The 16,244-nt window shown below is 43.8% G+C and overlaps 1 protein-coding gene across 2 annotated transcripts in view; it reads right to left on the reverse strand.

The window, feature by feature from the left end:
• Positions 1–14,281, reverse strand: part of nudt21 (nudix hydrolase 21) — a 37,790-nt gene extending 23,509 nt beyond the window's left edge. Inside the window, exons 1-2 of one of the 2 annotated variants that reach the window (XM_085991043.1) lie at positions 13,506–14,281; positions 3,560–3,781 (exon numbers count right to left, since the gene is read on the reverse strand). In XM_085991043.1, the coding sequence (XP_085847169.1) occupies positions 3,560–3,781; positions 13,506–13,618 (335 nt within the window). In that variant the 5' untranslated portion in view covers positions 13,619–14,281. The remainder of the gene's footprint in view (positions 1–3,559; positions 3,782–13,505) is intronic. The other variant, XM_085991044.1, reaches the window with a different exon arrangement.
• Positions 14,282–16,244: the final 1,963 nt, after the last annotated feature.

The raw sequence follows: 16,244 nt of genomic DNA on the forward strand, positions 1-16,244 counted from the left end.
CAAATAGCTCACTAATAACATCTACAATTCATACAAGTGTCTGCCTTGTGGGTTAAAACTACTGATATTTAAAATCCTAGAAAATCTCAAAGTAAATGGAACCCCTGAATAGCAGCGGACGTATGTTACACAAATTGCTTTAACTCTATCTTCCATCCTTGCCACGCCCCCAAAAGTACAGGCCCTTGCTGATGTCTAGTTGCAGATACTGGCAGTTCAGCACCTTACATGAGTGACCATGCCTCATGTGCAATGTAGACAGAGCCATTGAACCAGAGGGCGATTGTCACGCCCCAGCTGAGATCAGCTATCTCAGTAAAGACTGCAGATCAACCTGCCTTTTAGAACGAACAAGAACTTTCGCCCCAGAACACTCCCCATATGCAGCTAAGCTCCCAGTGCATCTTAAAAGACTGTAAATATATATCCAATAGAGTTCAAGAATCTTTGTTTCCTCTTTATTAGGAAAAGTTGCTTATTCAGATGCTTGGTCTGTGCTGAGTTCACAGATCTCTGAACAGCAGTTATAACTGGTCCTATGATAGGGAAGAAGGGAAAAAAACAGCCAAGGTTCTTGCCCAAGATTACCATCAAGAGACCCATGGTTGGAAGTGCAATCGTTCACACATCACCAGGAAGGGGGGTTAGAAGTTCCATGGGGGGTGCTGCTGATCTTCTGTCATAACTTCAGCGCAAACAGCTACTTAGTTTCTCCAGGGATTCCACTGATCTTCTGCCAAGGTTACGGCAGGAGATCAAGAGAACCCCCACAGAAATTCCAGGCGCTGGCGAGTAAAAGTTAGTGCTTGGGTGTGATGCCATTCATGGAAAAGAGATTTCAAACAGTCACGGTTGAATAACCACTTGGGCAAGGCGCTAAGGAACTGGTGGTGCCTGTGGAAAAGTATCCTGGCATGCACAGTCTTTAGAAGAGAAAGCTGGAAAATAAATTGTCTTTATAAAACACAGGATCTGGAGGACTGTCAATCAAATTCCAAACTTAATTTAGTACATTAAATAAATTATAAAATGGATACATGTCTGCAGAAAAATCCTCAATGTTTGTTCAATATTTTATACCGCAACCTTAACGTCTTTCAAACAAGTTTTAATTCTGCATAGGGTTGCGAAGGGGTGGAAAGTTTCCGGTAAATTTCCCACGGGAAGTTTAGCTTGGGAATTTTGCCCAAAAAAGCACATGCTAGCATAATATATTTTTTTTGTATTTTTCATTTCCCCCCCCCCCCCAACAGGTCCTCTCTTAAAATTACTACCAGAGATGCAATCTTAATTAAGGAATTTCTTAATCAATATATGTTTCTCTTCTGACTTGGCTTGTTTTAATAATTACAAGTTGTGTGTGTGACTGTGATAAATGTGTCCCGATTGGTTGGATGAGCGATTAGCTCCCTCTATTGGTGATGTAGCGTCGTGCGTGCATAGGTCATGCTTCCATCACATGGAGCATGAGGAAAAATTTACTTACCCTGTTGCAATCGTGCTGATCGACCGCAGTTCAACAGAGACGAATGCCCTTTATTTCTCTGCAGAGAACAATGCCACGTTTACCGTCGGATGTGGGAAGCATTTTACTCCAGGCATTAAAGATGGAAAGACTGTGTACATGTGCAAACACTGTACAAAGCCATATGTAAAGAATGCCACAAAGATGCAGCAGCATTTATCCAAATGCAACAACTTCACTCAAAGCTCACAGCAGTCAGCCCAGAGTTCCTGTGCTTCCATTCAAGATGATGGTTCACATTCAGCATCTCCTGGCCCACTTGGAAAGTTCTTTGATACAATGGATAACCATAGCCAGAAGAATGCAGATGAGTGCCTTGCTTGAGCTGTATATGCGACAGGCTCACCGCCAATGTGTACTGGAAGAGATTTTTCAATGTTATTCGCCATGCACACCATCCTCCCACCAGACATGCTTTGTCTACTTATTTGCTGGAGGCGGAGTATAACAGATGGCAGACTGTATTGCAGTTATCTCAGATGGGTGGTCAAATGTATGAAGGGAGGGCATCATAAACTACAGAGTCTTCACTCCTCTCCCAGTGTTCAAGAGCAGACATGAAGGACAACAGACACAGGCACATACATTGCTGATGAGCTGAAAGCAGTCATCAACAATCTTGGATCACAAAAGGTCTTTGCAGTAGTTACTGACAATGCTGCGAATATGAAAGCTGCTTGAGCTCAAGTGGAGGAGGCTTACCCTCATATTACGTCTATTGGGTGCGCAGCTCATGGGCTCAACCTGCTCAAGGACATCATGGGTTTGAGAACCATGGAAACACTGTACAAGAGAGCCAAGCAAGTTGTTAAGTATTTCAGGGGAAAAACAGGTAGTTGCAGCAACCTACAACTCCAAGCAAACAACAAAAACACCACACTGAAGCTGCCCAGCAACACTGATGGCGTTGCCATAATGTACAACAGCCTTCTGGAGGGTAAGGAGTCGCTGCAAGAAATGGCAATATCCCAGTCTGGGGACATGGAAACCACCATCAAGAAAATACTGCTGGATGATGGGTTTTGGGAGAGAGTGGTTAGCAGCCTTAAACTACTCTCCAGTAGCATCTGCAATTGCTCAAATTGAAGATGACGCTGTCCTGTTAGATGTTCAGGCTTTTTGCTGATTTAAAAGAACAAATCAGCATTAGAAACATAGAAGATAGGAGTAGGCCATTTGGCCCCTCGAGCCTGCTCCGCCATTCAATGCGATCATGGCTGATCATCCAAATTCAGTACCCTGTCCCTGCTTTCTCCCCATATCCCTTGATCCCCTTAGCTTTAAGAAATATATCTAACTCCTTCTTGAATATCTTTAATGAATTGGCCTCAACTGTCTTCTGTGGTAGAGAATTCCACAGGTTCACCACTCTCTGGGTGAAGAAATTCCTCATCAGTCCTAAATGGCTTACCCCTTATCCTTAGGCTGTGACCCCTGGTTCTGGACTCCCCGCCATCAGGAACAGCTTTCCTGCATCTAGTCTGTCTAGTCCTGTTAGAATTTTATAAGTTTCAGTGAGATCCCCTCTCATTCTTCTAAACGCTAGCGAATATAAGCCTAATCGACCCAATCTTTCTTCATACATCATTCCTGCCATCCCAGGTATCAGTCTGGTGAATCTTCGCTGCACTCCCCCCATGGCAAGAACATCCTTCCTCAGATAAGGTGACCAAAACTGCACACAATACTCACGGTGTGGTCTCACCAAGGCCCTGTACAACTGCAGCATTGCCCTACCCACATCCCTGCTGCTCAAAGCAGAGAAGGCGGCAATTGTTCAATTCATACAGATGTGTCAAGAATTTTGTGTCAAGCCGATTCATGCTGCAGCATACATGCTGGACCCAAAGCATGCTGGGAGACCAATACTTCCTGGATAACAGATCAACAGCGCTTAGTGTGATTTTTACCCTCACGCCACCTTAATCTGGACGTGGGCAAAGTTCTGGGAAGTCTGGCAAAGTTCTCTACCAAGCAAGGTCTTTGGAATGGGGACGGGATATGGGAATCATGCAAGCATATCAGTGCACATACCTGGTGGAAGGGACTTTGCGCATCGGAGGCTCTGTCACCCATTGCATCGGTGATGCTCCAAATCCCACCTTCATCAGCGGCCTCTGAACGAAACCGGTCACTTTTTGGGAATACGCATACAAAAGGTGCGCAACAGGCTGACTAACGAGAGCGGAGAAACTGGTGGCTATCTGGGCAAACCTACAACTTATTGAGCCAGATACAGAAGTGTCCACCACACAGCTAGACAGTGACACAGAGGAGGAAATGGACATGTCAGAGCCAGAGTCAGAGAATCAGGAGGAGCAATGATGAGTAGAAGACTCAAAAAGGGACAAAATAAGGACAAATTACAGGCTAAATAAGCTGACGCTCTTTTTTATTTTATTTTAGATGGGTCTTTTTTGTGGGGGTTCAACAAAGTTCAAAATGATAACCTAAATAAAGTTTTGAAAGCCTGTTTTTATTTGTATGGCGCAGTATGTCTATTTTTATGACAAAGATAATATAAGGGTCAGAGGCAAAAACCATCAGTGTGCAAAAAAAACTCAAAATTCCCATGGAAAGTTTCCTCTTTTAAAAACTCCCGGAATTTTGCAACCCTAATTCTGCACACCACAGGTCCCATGAGACACCTATCCAGGAGCCTGGTCTAATTTTTAAACACCCACTCTAGTACTGGGGACAATTGGCAGCACCCTTACCATAACCCCAGCTAAGATCAGCTGATGTAGCACAGGCCAGGGAATGAATCAGACATCCTCTCACAACCTTAAGGAGAGTGCTAGAAATCACATCAACTGCTACAGTTAAACTACACAGCAGACGCTTACAGCTCAAAAGTCTCTTGGACATACAGACCTCATCTCTTGATTCCTCCCCCCCCCCAAAAAAAGGACATGTACACCACACTATGACTCAGGTTAACAATATGCTTTAGGATCAGATGCTTGGACTTCCTACTTGGCCGATAGTACTAGATGCCACATACATTATACAGGAGAAAGTTTGCATTTATATTTGCATCTCCAGCATTTTGTCATGCAGCATTCAAGATTCCAAACAGATACATCAAAATTAAAAGAAAAAACTTAGTGATAGAAAGACACAGCAGGCCAGGTAGCATCAAGAGAAAGTGACTGTCCAGGTATGTACCCCTTCATCAGAACCGCAAACTGAAATATGTTTTAAAAAAAAGTGGAAAGAGGAGGACCCTATTCATAGAAGCAGCTCCTGGGTTAAATAACCTGCAAACTGTTAAAGACTGTTCGACAAGGTGATGGAGAGAAAAGAATGTGCAAACAGTAGAGGGTGAAAGATACAAGAATAACCCACAAAAACAATTCTGACAAAGGATCTCTACACTACCTTCGCATCCCAAGACGTGACAGACTTACCCCACATCACAAGCACCCCTTGCTGTTGAGAAAGTGAAGGATATAGTTAAACAGATTACAGATCGTTCAACCCATTTACTCCCCCTCTGATGTATTAGTTCATTCACATTCTCTTCACCCTCCCCCTTACCTTTCCAAGGGTACTAAAATGCCTGTTTATCTTTGTCAAGTTCTGATGAAGGGGTACACACCTGAAAAGTCAGTTAACAATAATGCTGACAGACCTGTATTTTCAGTATTTTTAATTTACTGATACAAGTTCACATTAACAACTTAATCCCTTCCAGAGTCAGTGGCTTGGTTTACAGGCATCCTCTCGGTTACTGTGTTATATACATATGCTCATAGATAGCCAATACACTCTATAGTGCAATACCGAGGCAATCTGCTTGGCCTATAGGTACTAAGACACCATGAATAGTGTGGCATTAATAGTCACAGGTTGAATAGTCGTCTCTACCTGCTTGGTCAGTAAATACTTCAAGACCCCATACATAACCACATTCCATTACAACGAGCGATCACCTTCTCCAAAACAAGAAGCTTGGCCCACAGGTACTCAAGACAGTTATATCTTCCATATATCAAGAATATATCCGATAGCCTAGTTAAATGTCATTATGTACACTATTTAGTGGCTGGGGAATTTGAATTCAGCATCTATTTTACCATCAGCGAGAAATCAACTAACAAAAACAAAAAATCAAATCCACTCCTCTTCCTCCAATCCTTTCAGCAACATTGGTTCTTTATTCAACCAACAGAGGTCTCCTTCATCTGAATCTTTTCACTCTTGGGGAGGGTCCCATTTTATTCTCCATTTTACTGCACTTTAAAAAGGGCGAGAGTGGAGACAGCGGCGATTTAAAAACAAAACAAGGAGCGACATGACAGGACAGCAGGTAGGTGGTGATCGGTGGGTGAGTATTAACATTTTTTCTCTCCGAGCTAGGACAGTGGTTTAAACTAAGAGCGGGAAACTATAATGTACTTTATCAAATTAAAAGCTTAACTCGATAAACTAATTACAGTAAACTCTTGTTTAAATGGCACTTAATCATCTGGAATTCTCTAATAACCGACAAAACTGATAGTCAGAAAACACCTCAATAACCGGTAATGTTGCCCAGTCAGAGTCTCCCACGGTGGCAGAGTTAGTCAGTGGTGATGGTGAGTGAAAAAGCAGCATCGTGGGGGTAGTTCTCTTCCGATCGACCATTTTTCTGTGCGTTTACATTGTGTCTCTCCATCTTTATCGTGAATTATCTCCCCCATCTTGCATTATGGAATTCCCAAAAGTTGGTCAAAGCAAAAAAGGAAGAGAATGGTGTTAACTTCAAAAACAGAAAATCGAGATTGTCAAAGACTAGAAAGGGGAGAGAAGCGTATGAACATTATGAATGAATTCAAAATCGGTTCGTCAACAATCTACAACATCAAATTGCAGAAGGATAAGCTGCTCAAGTTTTATTCAAGCTCGGAGACATCCAAGAGTGTAGAGAAACAGCATACGCTTCGTAAGCCTAAGCTTGAAGAGCTGGATACCGTGCTTTGTGAGTGGTTTTCTCTTAAGCGTTCAGAGGGTGTTCCGCTTTCCGGACCTATGCTAAATCGAGAAAGCGAAGGATTTCTACGCAAAGATGGAGCTCACTGACAAGTGTGCTTTCTCCGAGGGATGGCCAACGTGCTTCAAGTTGCGGCACGGGATACGACGACTCGACATTTCCGGGGAGAAGAAATCAGCTGATCACAACGCCGCCGAAGAATACTGCGATTATTTCAATCGGATTGTGCAGCAACATGATTTGTCGCCAGCACAGATATACAATACCGATGAAACTGGCTTATTTTGGAGGTTTTTGCCAGAATCAACGCTTGCTGAGGCTAGTGCTTCAGGTTACAAGAAAAGTAAAGATCGTGTAACCGTGCTAACATGTGCGAACGCTGCTGGATCACACCGGGTTAAACTTCTTGTTATTGGGAAGTATAAAAATTCCCGTGCATTTAAAAATGTGAGGCACTTACCTGTTGAGTATATAGCTCAAAGAAATGCTTGGATGGATAAGGAAATCTTTTTGTATTGGTTCCATCTGTGAGGGAACATTTCCATAAAATAAGGAAACCTGAAGATAGCAAATGCATTTTATTGCTTGATAATTGTAGAGCCCATCCGCATGAATCAGAGTTGCTTTCGGGAAATATTTTCACCATTTATTTGCCAGCAAATGTAACTTCTCATACAACCCATGGACCAGGGCATTATCCAAAATCTCAAGTGTCATTACAAGAAAGACTTCCTACGTAAACTGATAAACCAAGATGACAAAATTCAAGCATTTCAGAAGGAATACAATCTTAAAAGATACCATCTTTAATGTTGCATGTTCCTGGAACTTGGTGAAAGGTCACACTTTGAGACAAGCCTGGTGCAAATTGTGGCCTCCTGTAATGTTTGCCAAAGGTTCTTCAGAGGAGGAATTTCATGGGTTCAATGTTCGTCCCAAGAAGAGTGCAGTAATGGAAATGGCTGGCATGGTGAAAAATGTAGGCCCAGCAAACCCTCTACGTAACCTCAGTGAAAGTGATATTGAGCAGTGGGTTGATGCAGAGAGAGAAGTTGGCGTTGTGCATGTGCTAAGTGATGATGAAATAATTGAGACTGTTTTGAATCCAAAGAAAGAAGTGAAGAGGATGAGATTTCTGAAGAGAAGATGATTTCTTGGGCTAAAGCTGCAGATGGATTTGCTTTAATCCTCCAATTTGCTGAAAGGCAGCTTTGCTACTCTGCCCAAGAAGTTATGCAACTCCATATTTTGCATTCCACTTTTCTACAAAAAAGGCAAGAGTCCACTAAGCAAGCAGACATCCGGGACATGTTTAAGAAAGCTTCCAAAAGAGTTGAAGCAGTGAAAGTGCCTGAAGAATCTGTTGAAGTGCATGATCCTGATGACCCAGCTGGCATGGATATTCCTGATGAACCAGCTGACTTGGAATAAGTGTACATAAACTACAGTATACAGTAGTTTAAAAGTTTAGCTTTACTGTTAAGTAATTAAAGAGTAATGGATTACCCTCAACTGGCAGTACTGTACTTCAAGCATCTTCTACCATCCATTTAACAGAACATTCTGTAGGTCATACTGGACATTTCTTGATTTTTTTTGTTTGTTTGTTAGAAATTGCCTCGGTAGGTATACTTCTCTGTTATCCGGAATTTTTAATCAAGCGGCACCATCCTGGTCACGAAAGAGTTTACTGTAATACATTATAAATAATCGTTGAATAAAATTTTTTAACTAATTAAATAAATAAAACAAGGTTATACTAAGACATGGCAGAGCACGTTGTATGTCTGGACTGCAGTATGTGCGTGTTTGTTGACAACGAGACTGTCCCGAGCGAACACTGCTGTCTCCGTCTCGAATCTCTCCAGCTCAGCATCATTGAGCTGGAATGCAAGTTGGAGACACTCCGACACATAAGGGAGGGGGAGTATCTGGACAATTTGCTCCAGACTTTGGGCAAATCACGTAGAGAGGTGCAGGTTTAGAACAGGGTTGGTGTGACCGATAGTGTGCAAAGTAAGGGGAACCCAGGTAAGAAAGAGAACAAGAATTCACAGAAACTGATCAATGTAGTTGCTACTTGTGAGGGTAAGGATAAAGACTGTCAGAAGGACAGCCAGAATGCAGACCATGGCACTTTGGAGCAGGAGGCTGTCCTAAGGTGGGAGGCGGAGGAGGAGAGGAAGCTTAATGTGGTAGTTGTAGGGAATTCTATAATTACAGGGGCAGATAGCATCCTTTGTAAGCTAGATAGAGTCCCACATGGTATGTTGCCTACCTGGTGTCAGGGTGAGGGACATCACTAACCAGCTTGAAAGGAGGGAGAATCCAGTCCTTGTGGTCCATGTTGGGACAAACAACATATGGAAGAGTAGGCACGAGGTCCTGTTTGGAGAGTACCAGGAACTAGGAGCTAAATTAAAGATCAGGACCTCAAGGGTTATAATCGCTGGATTATTACCCGAGTCATCTGCAAACTGGCGTAGAGATAAACTGATTAGGGAAGTGAACACGTGGCTGGAGGAGTGGTGTGGGAAAGAGGGGTTCCATTTTATGGGGCACAGGCACTAGCATTGGGACAGGAAGGAACTGTACCATTGGGACAGGCTCCACCTGAACCAGTCTGGGGCCAGGGTCCTAGCAGAAAGGATAAATGGGGCAGTCACAAGGACTTTAAACTAGTAAAAAAGGGGGGGGGGGGGGGGGGGGTGAAGAGATGATGTTCAGGAGGAAATTGAAGTACAAACAAAAGGGAAGGGTAGAGTAACAGTCAGAAATTGTGCTTTAGGCACTGCAGGTAAAGGGAAAACTAAAAGATATAAAGAGCTTAAACCAGGAGAGAGAGAAATAAGAAACAGGTGAGTAAACCAATAGAGCTGAAGGACAGGCTAGGTTGTGGGGCCCAAATAAGCGCTCTTTATACAACGCATGGCGTATAAGGAATAAGTTGAATGAACTGCAGGCACAAATTCAAATTGGAGGGTATGACACTGTAGCCATTACTGTGCCATGGTTGTAAGACAGTCAGGACTGGGAACTAAATATACCAGGTTATAATGTCTACAGGAAAGATAGGGAAAATGGCAGAGGGGGAGGTGTAGCCTTAGTGATTAGGGATGAAATCACTAATGATAAGAGGATATAAAAAAGGGGTAAGCAGGCAGTGGAGACTATGGGTAGAATTAAGAAATAGGAAAGGATTTAAGGCTAGTGGGAGTCATGTATAGGCCCCCTGGTAGCAGCTGTGAAGTGCTAGATTGTGTAAATGCAGAGATTAGACAAGCGTGCAGCAAAGGCAGAGTGGTTTTAATGGGGGATTTTAACTTTCATACAGGTTGAGATAAGCAGACTAGCACCTGTCAGAAAAGTAGTGAATTTCTTGTGTGTCTGGGATAGTTTTCTACAACAATGGCCCAGAAATTTGGGTTTCCACTGGTGAGTATCCACGGGGTACTCACCCGTAGGCCGAATGGAATTGCCAGTTTCCTGCATGCACGGGAAACCAGCACTTCCGTTCCTTTGAACGAAGAGGTTCAGAGGTCGATCGCGTGCGCGGAGGAGGATGCGCGTGCGCATCAAACTTAGGTTGGGGTTTTTGTTTTGTTTTTTAAAAACAGGTTTCTCCGGGATCGTAAGCCTGCAGGATTTAGAAATGTAAAAAGCAGGCGTAAGGCCTGCTTTTTACAAGGTAAGTGGTGAATTAATTAAAATTTAAAAAAATTTCCACAGGTTTATTATTTTTTAAATACTTTAAAGCAAGGTAAGTTTATTTTTAGCCACATTAGAATATAAAATTATTTTTCAAAAATTTATATTATTGTTTAAAATAGTTATTTCATGTAATTTATAGTTTATTTTAAAAATGTGATTATAATTTATTTGAATGTTTAGTGCTATTTTGGGGCCGTAGTATTTATAAGTCTTGACAGCTCTTCCTGTCAAGACTTATGAATGGGCTTTTCCCTGCTCCGATTGGCTGCCATTGGCCTATGTGATCCCAGGGGACACATCGAACTAATTGCACCCCTGGGATACACAAGCACTGTGCGCCGGCAGCTGGACCAGGCCCCAGATCGGAATTCCATGGGGGCCCAGAGCTCAACGGCCGGCGCGCAAGGTAAGTGCAGATCGGGGGCTTGCACCCGCGGGAAGCCCCCCGACCCGAATTTCTGGGCCACCATGTCCTAGAGGCAACAAAGGGGGGCAAGGCATATTAGATTTAGTAATGAGTCAGATTTAGTTAAAAGCCTAGCTGTGCGTGAACATTTATCCAATAGCGATCATAATATGATAGAGTTCAACACAGCTTTTGAAAGGGAGAAATGCAAAACAGCTACTAAGATTCTAGATTTAAGTATGGCCGACTTCAACGGGATGAGGCAGAGACTGTCCACAGTAAACTGGGCAAATCTGTTAATGGGTAAGACGATAGATCAGTGGGAGATGTTTAAAAAATAATTTAACGTGATACAGAACCAGTTTATACCAGAAGGGCAAGAGCTCTACTTGCCAAAAATAAAGCCATAATGACTGAAGAGATGAGGGACAGCATTAAACTAAAAGAAAATCATACAAAAATGCAAAAAAGCACAGATCCTGGAGAATGGGAAAGATACAAAGAACAGCAAAGGTTCACAAAACAGGTAGTAAGATTTACAAAAATGGAGTATGAAAAGAAACTTGCAAGGGATATCAAAATCAATATGAAGAATTTTTACAATTACATGTAATGTTGGCCCCTTAAAAACTGGAATTGGTAATATTGTCAATGATAATAAGGAAATGACAGACGTGTTGAATAATTACTTTGTCAGTATTTACAGTAGAAGATAACATGCTGGAAATCAATATTGAATTGGGACAGGGACTCAATAAAATTAACACAAGTAAAATAACAGTAATTAAGAAAATAATGGCACTAAAGAGTGACAAATCCCCAGGACCAGAAGGTTTCCATCCCAGGGTTTTAAAGGAAGTAAGTGAGCACATTACAGATGCCCCAACTATAATCTTCCAAAGTTCTCTCGATTCAGGAACCGTTCCTTTAGACTGGAAAATTGCACGTCACTCCTCTATTTAAGAATGGCGAGAGGGGGAAACCAGGGAATTATAGACCAGTTAGCCTAACATCTGTTGTGGGGAAATTGCTAGAGTCTATAATTAAAGATAGGGTGACTGAACACCTCGAAAATGTTCAGCTGATCAGAGAGAGCCAGCATGGATTTGTGAAAGATAGGTAATGCCTGACAAACCTGATTGAATTTTTTGAAGAGGTGACTAAAGTAGTGGACAGGGGAATGTCTATGGAGGTTATTTATATGGACTTCCAGAAGGCATTTGATAAAGTCTCACATAAGAGACTGTTATCCAAGGTAGAAGCCTAGAGTTGAGAGCCAATTATTGACCTGGTTAGGAAATTGGCTGAGCAGCAGGAGACAGAGTAGGGATAATGGGTAGGTACTCAAATTTGCAGGATGGGACTAATGGTGTCCCGCAGGGATCCGTGTTGTGGCCTCAACTATTCACAGTATTTATTAACTTAGATGATGGCATAGAAAGTCATATATCCAAATTTGCTGATGACACAGACAGCTGGCATTGTAGGCAGTGTAGATGAAAGCATAAAATTACAAAAAGGGATATTGATAAGATTAAGTGAATGGGCAAAACTGTGGCAAATGGATTTCAATGTAAGCAAATGTGAGGTCAACTACTCTGGACCTAAAAAAGGATAGAATGGGGGTACATTCTAAATGTGAAAAGCTAAAAACAGTGGCTGTCCAAAGAGACTTGGGCATCCAGGTGCATAGATCAATAAAATGTCATGTCCAGGTACAGAAAATAATCAAAAAGGCTAATGGAATGCTGGCCTTTAAATCTAGAGGACTAGAATACAAGGGGGTAGCAGCTGCACAAAACCCTGGTTAGACCACACCTGGAGTACTATATGCAGTTCTGGGCATCACACTTTAGGAAGGATGATTGGCCTTGGAGGGAGTGCAGTGTAGGTTCACCAGAATGATACCCGGACTGCAAGGGTTAAGTTACGAGGAGAGATTGCACTCCCTAGAATTTAGAAGGTTAAGATGTGATCTGATCGAAGTTTTCAAAGATATTAAAAGGTGAACAGATAGGGGAGCGAGAAAGAAAAACTATTTCCACTGGTTGGGGATTCTAGGACTAGGAGGCATAGTCTAAAAATTAGAGCCAGGCCTTTCAGGAGTAAAATTAGGAAACACTTCTACACACAAAGGGAGGTTGAAGTTTGGAAAACTCTTCCGCAAACAGCAATTGATGCTAGATCAATTGTTAATTTTAAATGAGAGAGATACCTTTTTGTTAACCTAAGGTATATGGGACAAAGGCAGGTATATGGAGTTAAGTCACAGATCAGCCATGATCTCACTGAATAGCAGAACAGGCTCAAGGAGTTGAATGGCCAACGTTCCTATGGTCCATTGCTTGAGCCATTTCCACTTTATTTGCCACCAGGTTCATTCACGTTTGTTTCTCTATGCCTGCACTAAACCACTCCCATTCATTCACTTACACACAGACACACAAACTATTACAGGCACATGGCTAGATACCGACAGGTCAATAACAGGCAAATCAGACACTTACACAATCTGCAAGTACTCAAAACCCAAATTGATACATGAAGTATGTCACAGAGATTCATATTTAAACATTCGTACGCAAAGCCTCTTCAAGATTAGGACTGTGTCTGCAGATATTTATGAACAGGGGATAACTTGAACTACACACTTCACCTGTGGGGGCCTGAGCCGAACACCCAGTAACGGATACACCCACATATCAGCAAGGGATCTTACTCGGGTAACGCCGGTACTCAGCTCCACTTGTTTTTTAAGTTTTCAAGCACAAATGGCTCTAGTTATGTAGCGGTTTACACGAAGGCTCGCAGGTTGATGGGGAACATGAGCCCGCCCACAAATACGCATCGTCCGGCCATCTAGTACATTCAATCCGCCGGTTACTCACAGGTTGATGGTCCTCTCCAGGGTCAGCGGCTTGGCCTGCAGATATTTGTTCCCATACTGAGACACCCCGCGGGGCCAGCCGGCCTGCGAGCGGCTCGGTGGAACCACAGACATGGCAATAGACACTGGGCTGGACACAGACCGCAGCACCGGGACCGAGCTCACAGACACAGGCCGCAGCACCGGGACCGGGCTCACAGACACAGGCCGCAGCACCGGGACCGGGCTCACAGACACAGGCCGCAGCACCGGGACCGGGCTCACAGGCACAGGCCGCAGCACCGGGACCGGGCTCACAGGCACAGGCCGCAGCACCGGGCTCACAGGCACAGGCCGCAGCACCGGGACCGGGCTCACAGACACAGGCCTCGGGACCGGGCTCACAGACACAGGCCTCAGCACCGGGACCGGGCTCACAGACACAGGCCTCAGCACCGGGACCGGGCTCACAGACACAGGCCTCAGCACCGGGACCGGGCTCACAGACACAGGCCTCAGCACCGGGACCGGGCTCACAGACACAGGCCTCAGCACCGGGACCGGGCTCACAGACACAGGCCTCGGGACCGGGCTCACAGACACAGGCCTCAGCACCGGGACCGGGCTCACAGACACAGGCCTCAGCACCGGGACCGGGCTCACAGACACAGGCCTCAGCACCGGGACCGGGCTCACAGACACAGGCCGCAACCAGCGGCGCTTAATTGCACACAAATCACAAGCGAGACTGCCTTCGCGCTTTAACTGGCGCGCTGCGCGTCCGGGTCAGCGGATCACTTCCGGGTCAAAGGAAAGCGCCAAGAGGCGAACCCACGTGACCGGGCAGTCAGGGACAGTCTGCCATGTTTGTCATTGAGGGAGTGTTTTGGCAGTTCAGGAGCGACAATCGTGTTTTATTTCAGCTGCCCATCACTCTTACAAACAAGCTTTGTGGAGTGGGGTTTGGGACACTGATTTCAACCCCTACTCAAGGCTGACGCTTCAGAATTAGTGCAGTCCCTCCTGACGGAGATGCTGAATTATCACCGTTCGATGTCTTTCGGATGAAATTTTAAACACAAGCCTGTTCCAAATGGCTTTAAAAAAATCTCTCGGGGAAAAACGTCCCAAAATGCTTCACGAGACACAATAGAAAAAGGATGCCGAACTAAAGGAAACGAACAGCTTAATTGGTCATTCGTCTTATTTGCTGTTTGTTCTACCTTGTGTGACTACCAGCCATTTATGTCTACCCGTGTTCACATAGACTGCAGTCACTCATTGTCTAGGCTCATGAACAATATCCAATTTCACCGTGGTACCAAAGAGCATCTGGTGCTAATGTAACCATACAACGCCTCTCTGTTGTCCAGTGCATTGGAAATGCCCTCGCCTAGTTCCACACTTACCTATCCGATCGTAGCCAAATGATCTTCAGCAATTGCTTCTCTTCCCGCCTCCATACCATTACCTCCAGACTGCCCCAAGAATGCACCTTGGCCCCACTTCTGTTCCTCGTCTACATGCTGGTCCTTAACAATTTAATCTGCAGACATGGCATTAGCTTTTACATGTTGGCTGTGTGATGAAATATTTCATTCATCACTGCCTGTGACTGGTTGGTTTCAGGTTTCCCCTCACCATTGTATTGCCTGTGACTGTGGTTGGTTTCAGGTTTCTCCTCACCATTGTATTGTATACTGGAATGTATGGAATGTGTTGTGTGTAGGGCTCCGCCCATACCTGGCCTCTATGTAAGCCAGCTCAGTCTGGCCTCATATCCAGTACTGCAGAGCTCCAGATGGAAGATACCTCTCTCCACTGCGTGTTATCTTCTAAGTTAATAAAAGCCTTGTTTTGTTTCGCTAACATCGAGTCTCGGGATTATTGAGGCACATCAGGCTGATGAAACCCAGCTCTACCTCTCTCAACCCCTCAAGTACCTTTGTGCTATCAGACTGCTTGTCCGATAGCCAGTCTTGGATGAGCTGCAATTTCCTCCAGTTAAACTTGGGAGGACTAAAGCCATTGTCTTTGACCCCTGCCACAAACTCCATCCCCTATCCTGGCCATTGCCTGTTCAGATTGACATAAAAGATCCCAAAGAACCTTTTCAAAGAGGAGCAGAGAGTTCTCCCACCATTCTGGCTAACATTTATCGCTCAACCAACACCACTAAAAATGACTAACTGGTCTGTCATTTCTTTGCTGTTTGTGGAATCTCGCTGTGCAGATTGGCTGCTGTGTTTGCCTACATAACCACAGTGACTACACTGCAAACATAATTTGTTAGTTTTGTAGCACTTTGGGATTTCCTGCGAATGTGAAAGGCACTGTATAAATGCATCTTTTTTTCTTTTTCATATGCAGATATCACTTCATAGGAGGCAGTTTGTTGAACAAGTATCACACATGACTACCATTAATGTTACTGGTCAGCCCAGGTTTTTAAGTTGCCACACACTTCATGGTGGATTGTAGCCTTCCTGCATGAACGAATAATTTATTATTATTTATTACTGTTGTTTTATTTATTATTACTGTATTTCTATTAGTATTTTTATCATTGTTATGCCATATTTATTCCAATGTTGGGAGGACTCGTAAAAATCAACATTTCATTGTGCAGTACACACATCTGCTGCATATATGACAAATAAAATTGAATTGAATTGAATTAAATTGAACTTCACAGCAGCTAGTTGACTCCTTCATGGTTGTTGGCAAATCTTGCAGAGTGCTTTGGACTGTCTCAAATGAC

The sequence above is a fragment of the Somniosus microcephalus genome, chromosome 6 (assembly GCF_052327205.1).
Source record: "Somniosus microcephalus isolate GS21.2 chromosome 6, FLI_Smic_1.0, whole genome shotgun sequence".
In the NCBI taxonomy this organism is placed as follows: Eukaryota; Metazoa; Chordata; class Chondrichthyes; order Squaliformes; family Somniosidae; genus Somniosus; species Somniosus microcephalus.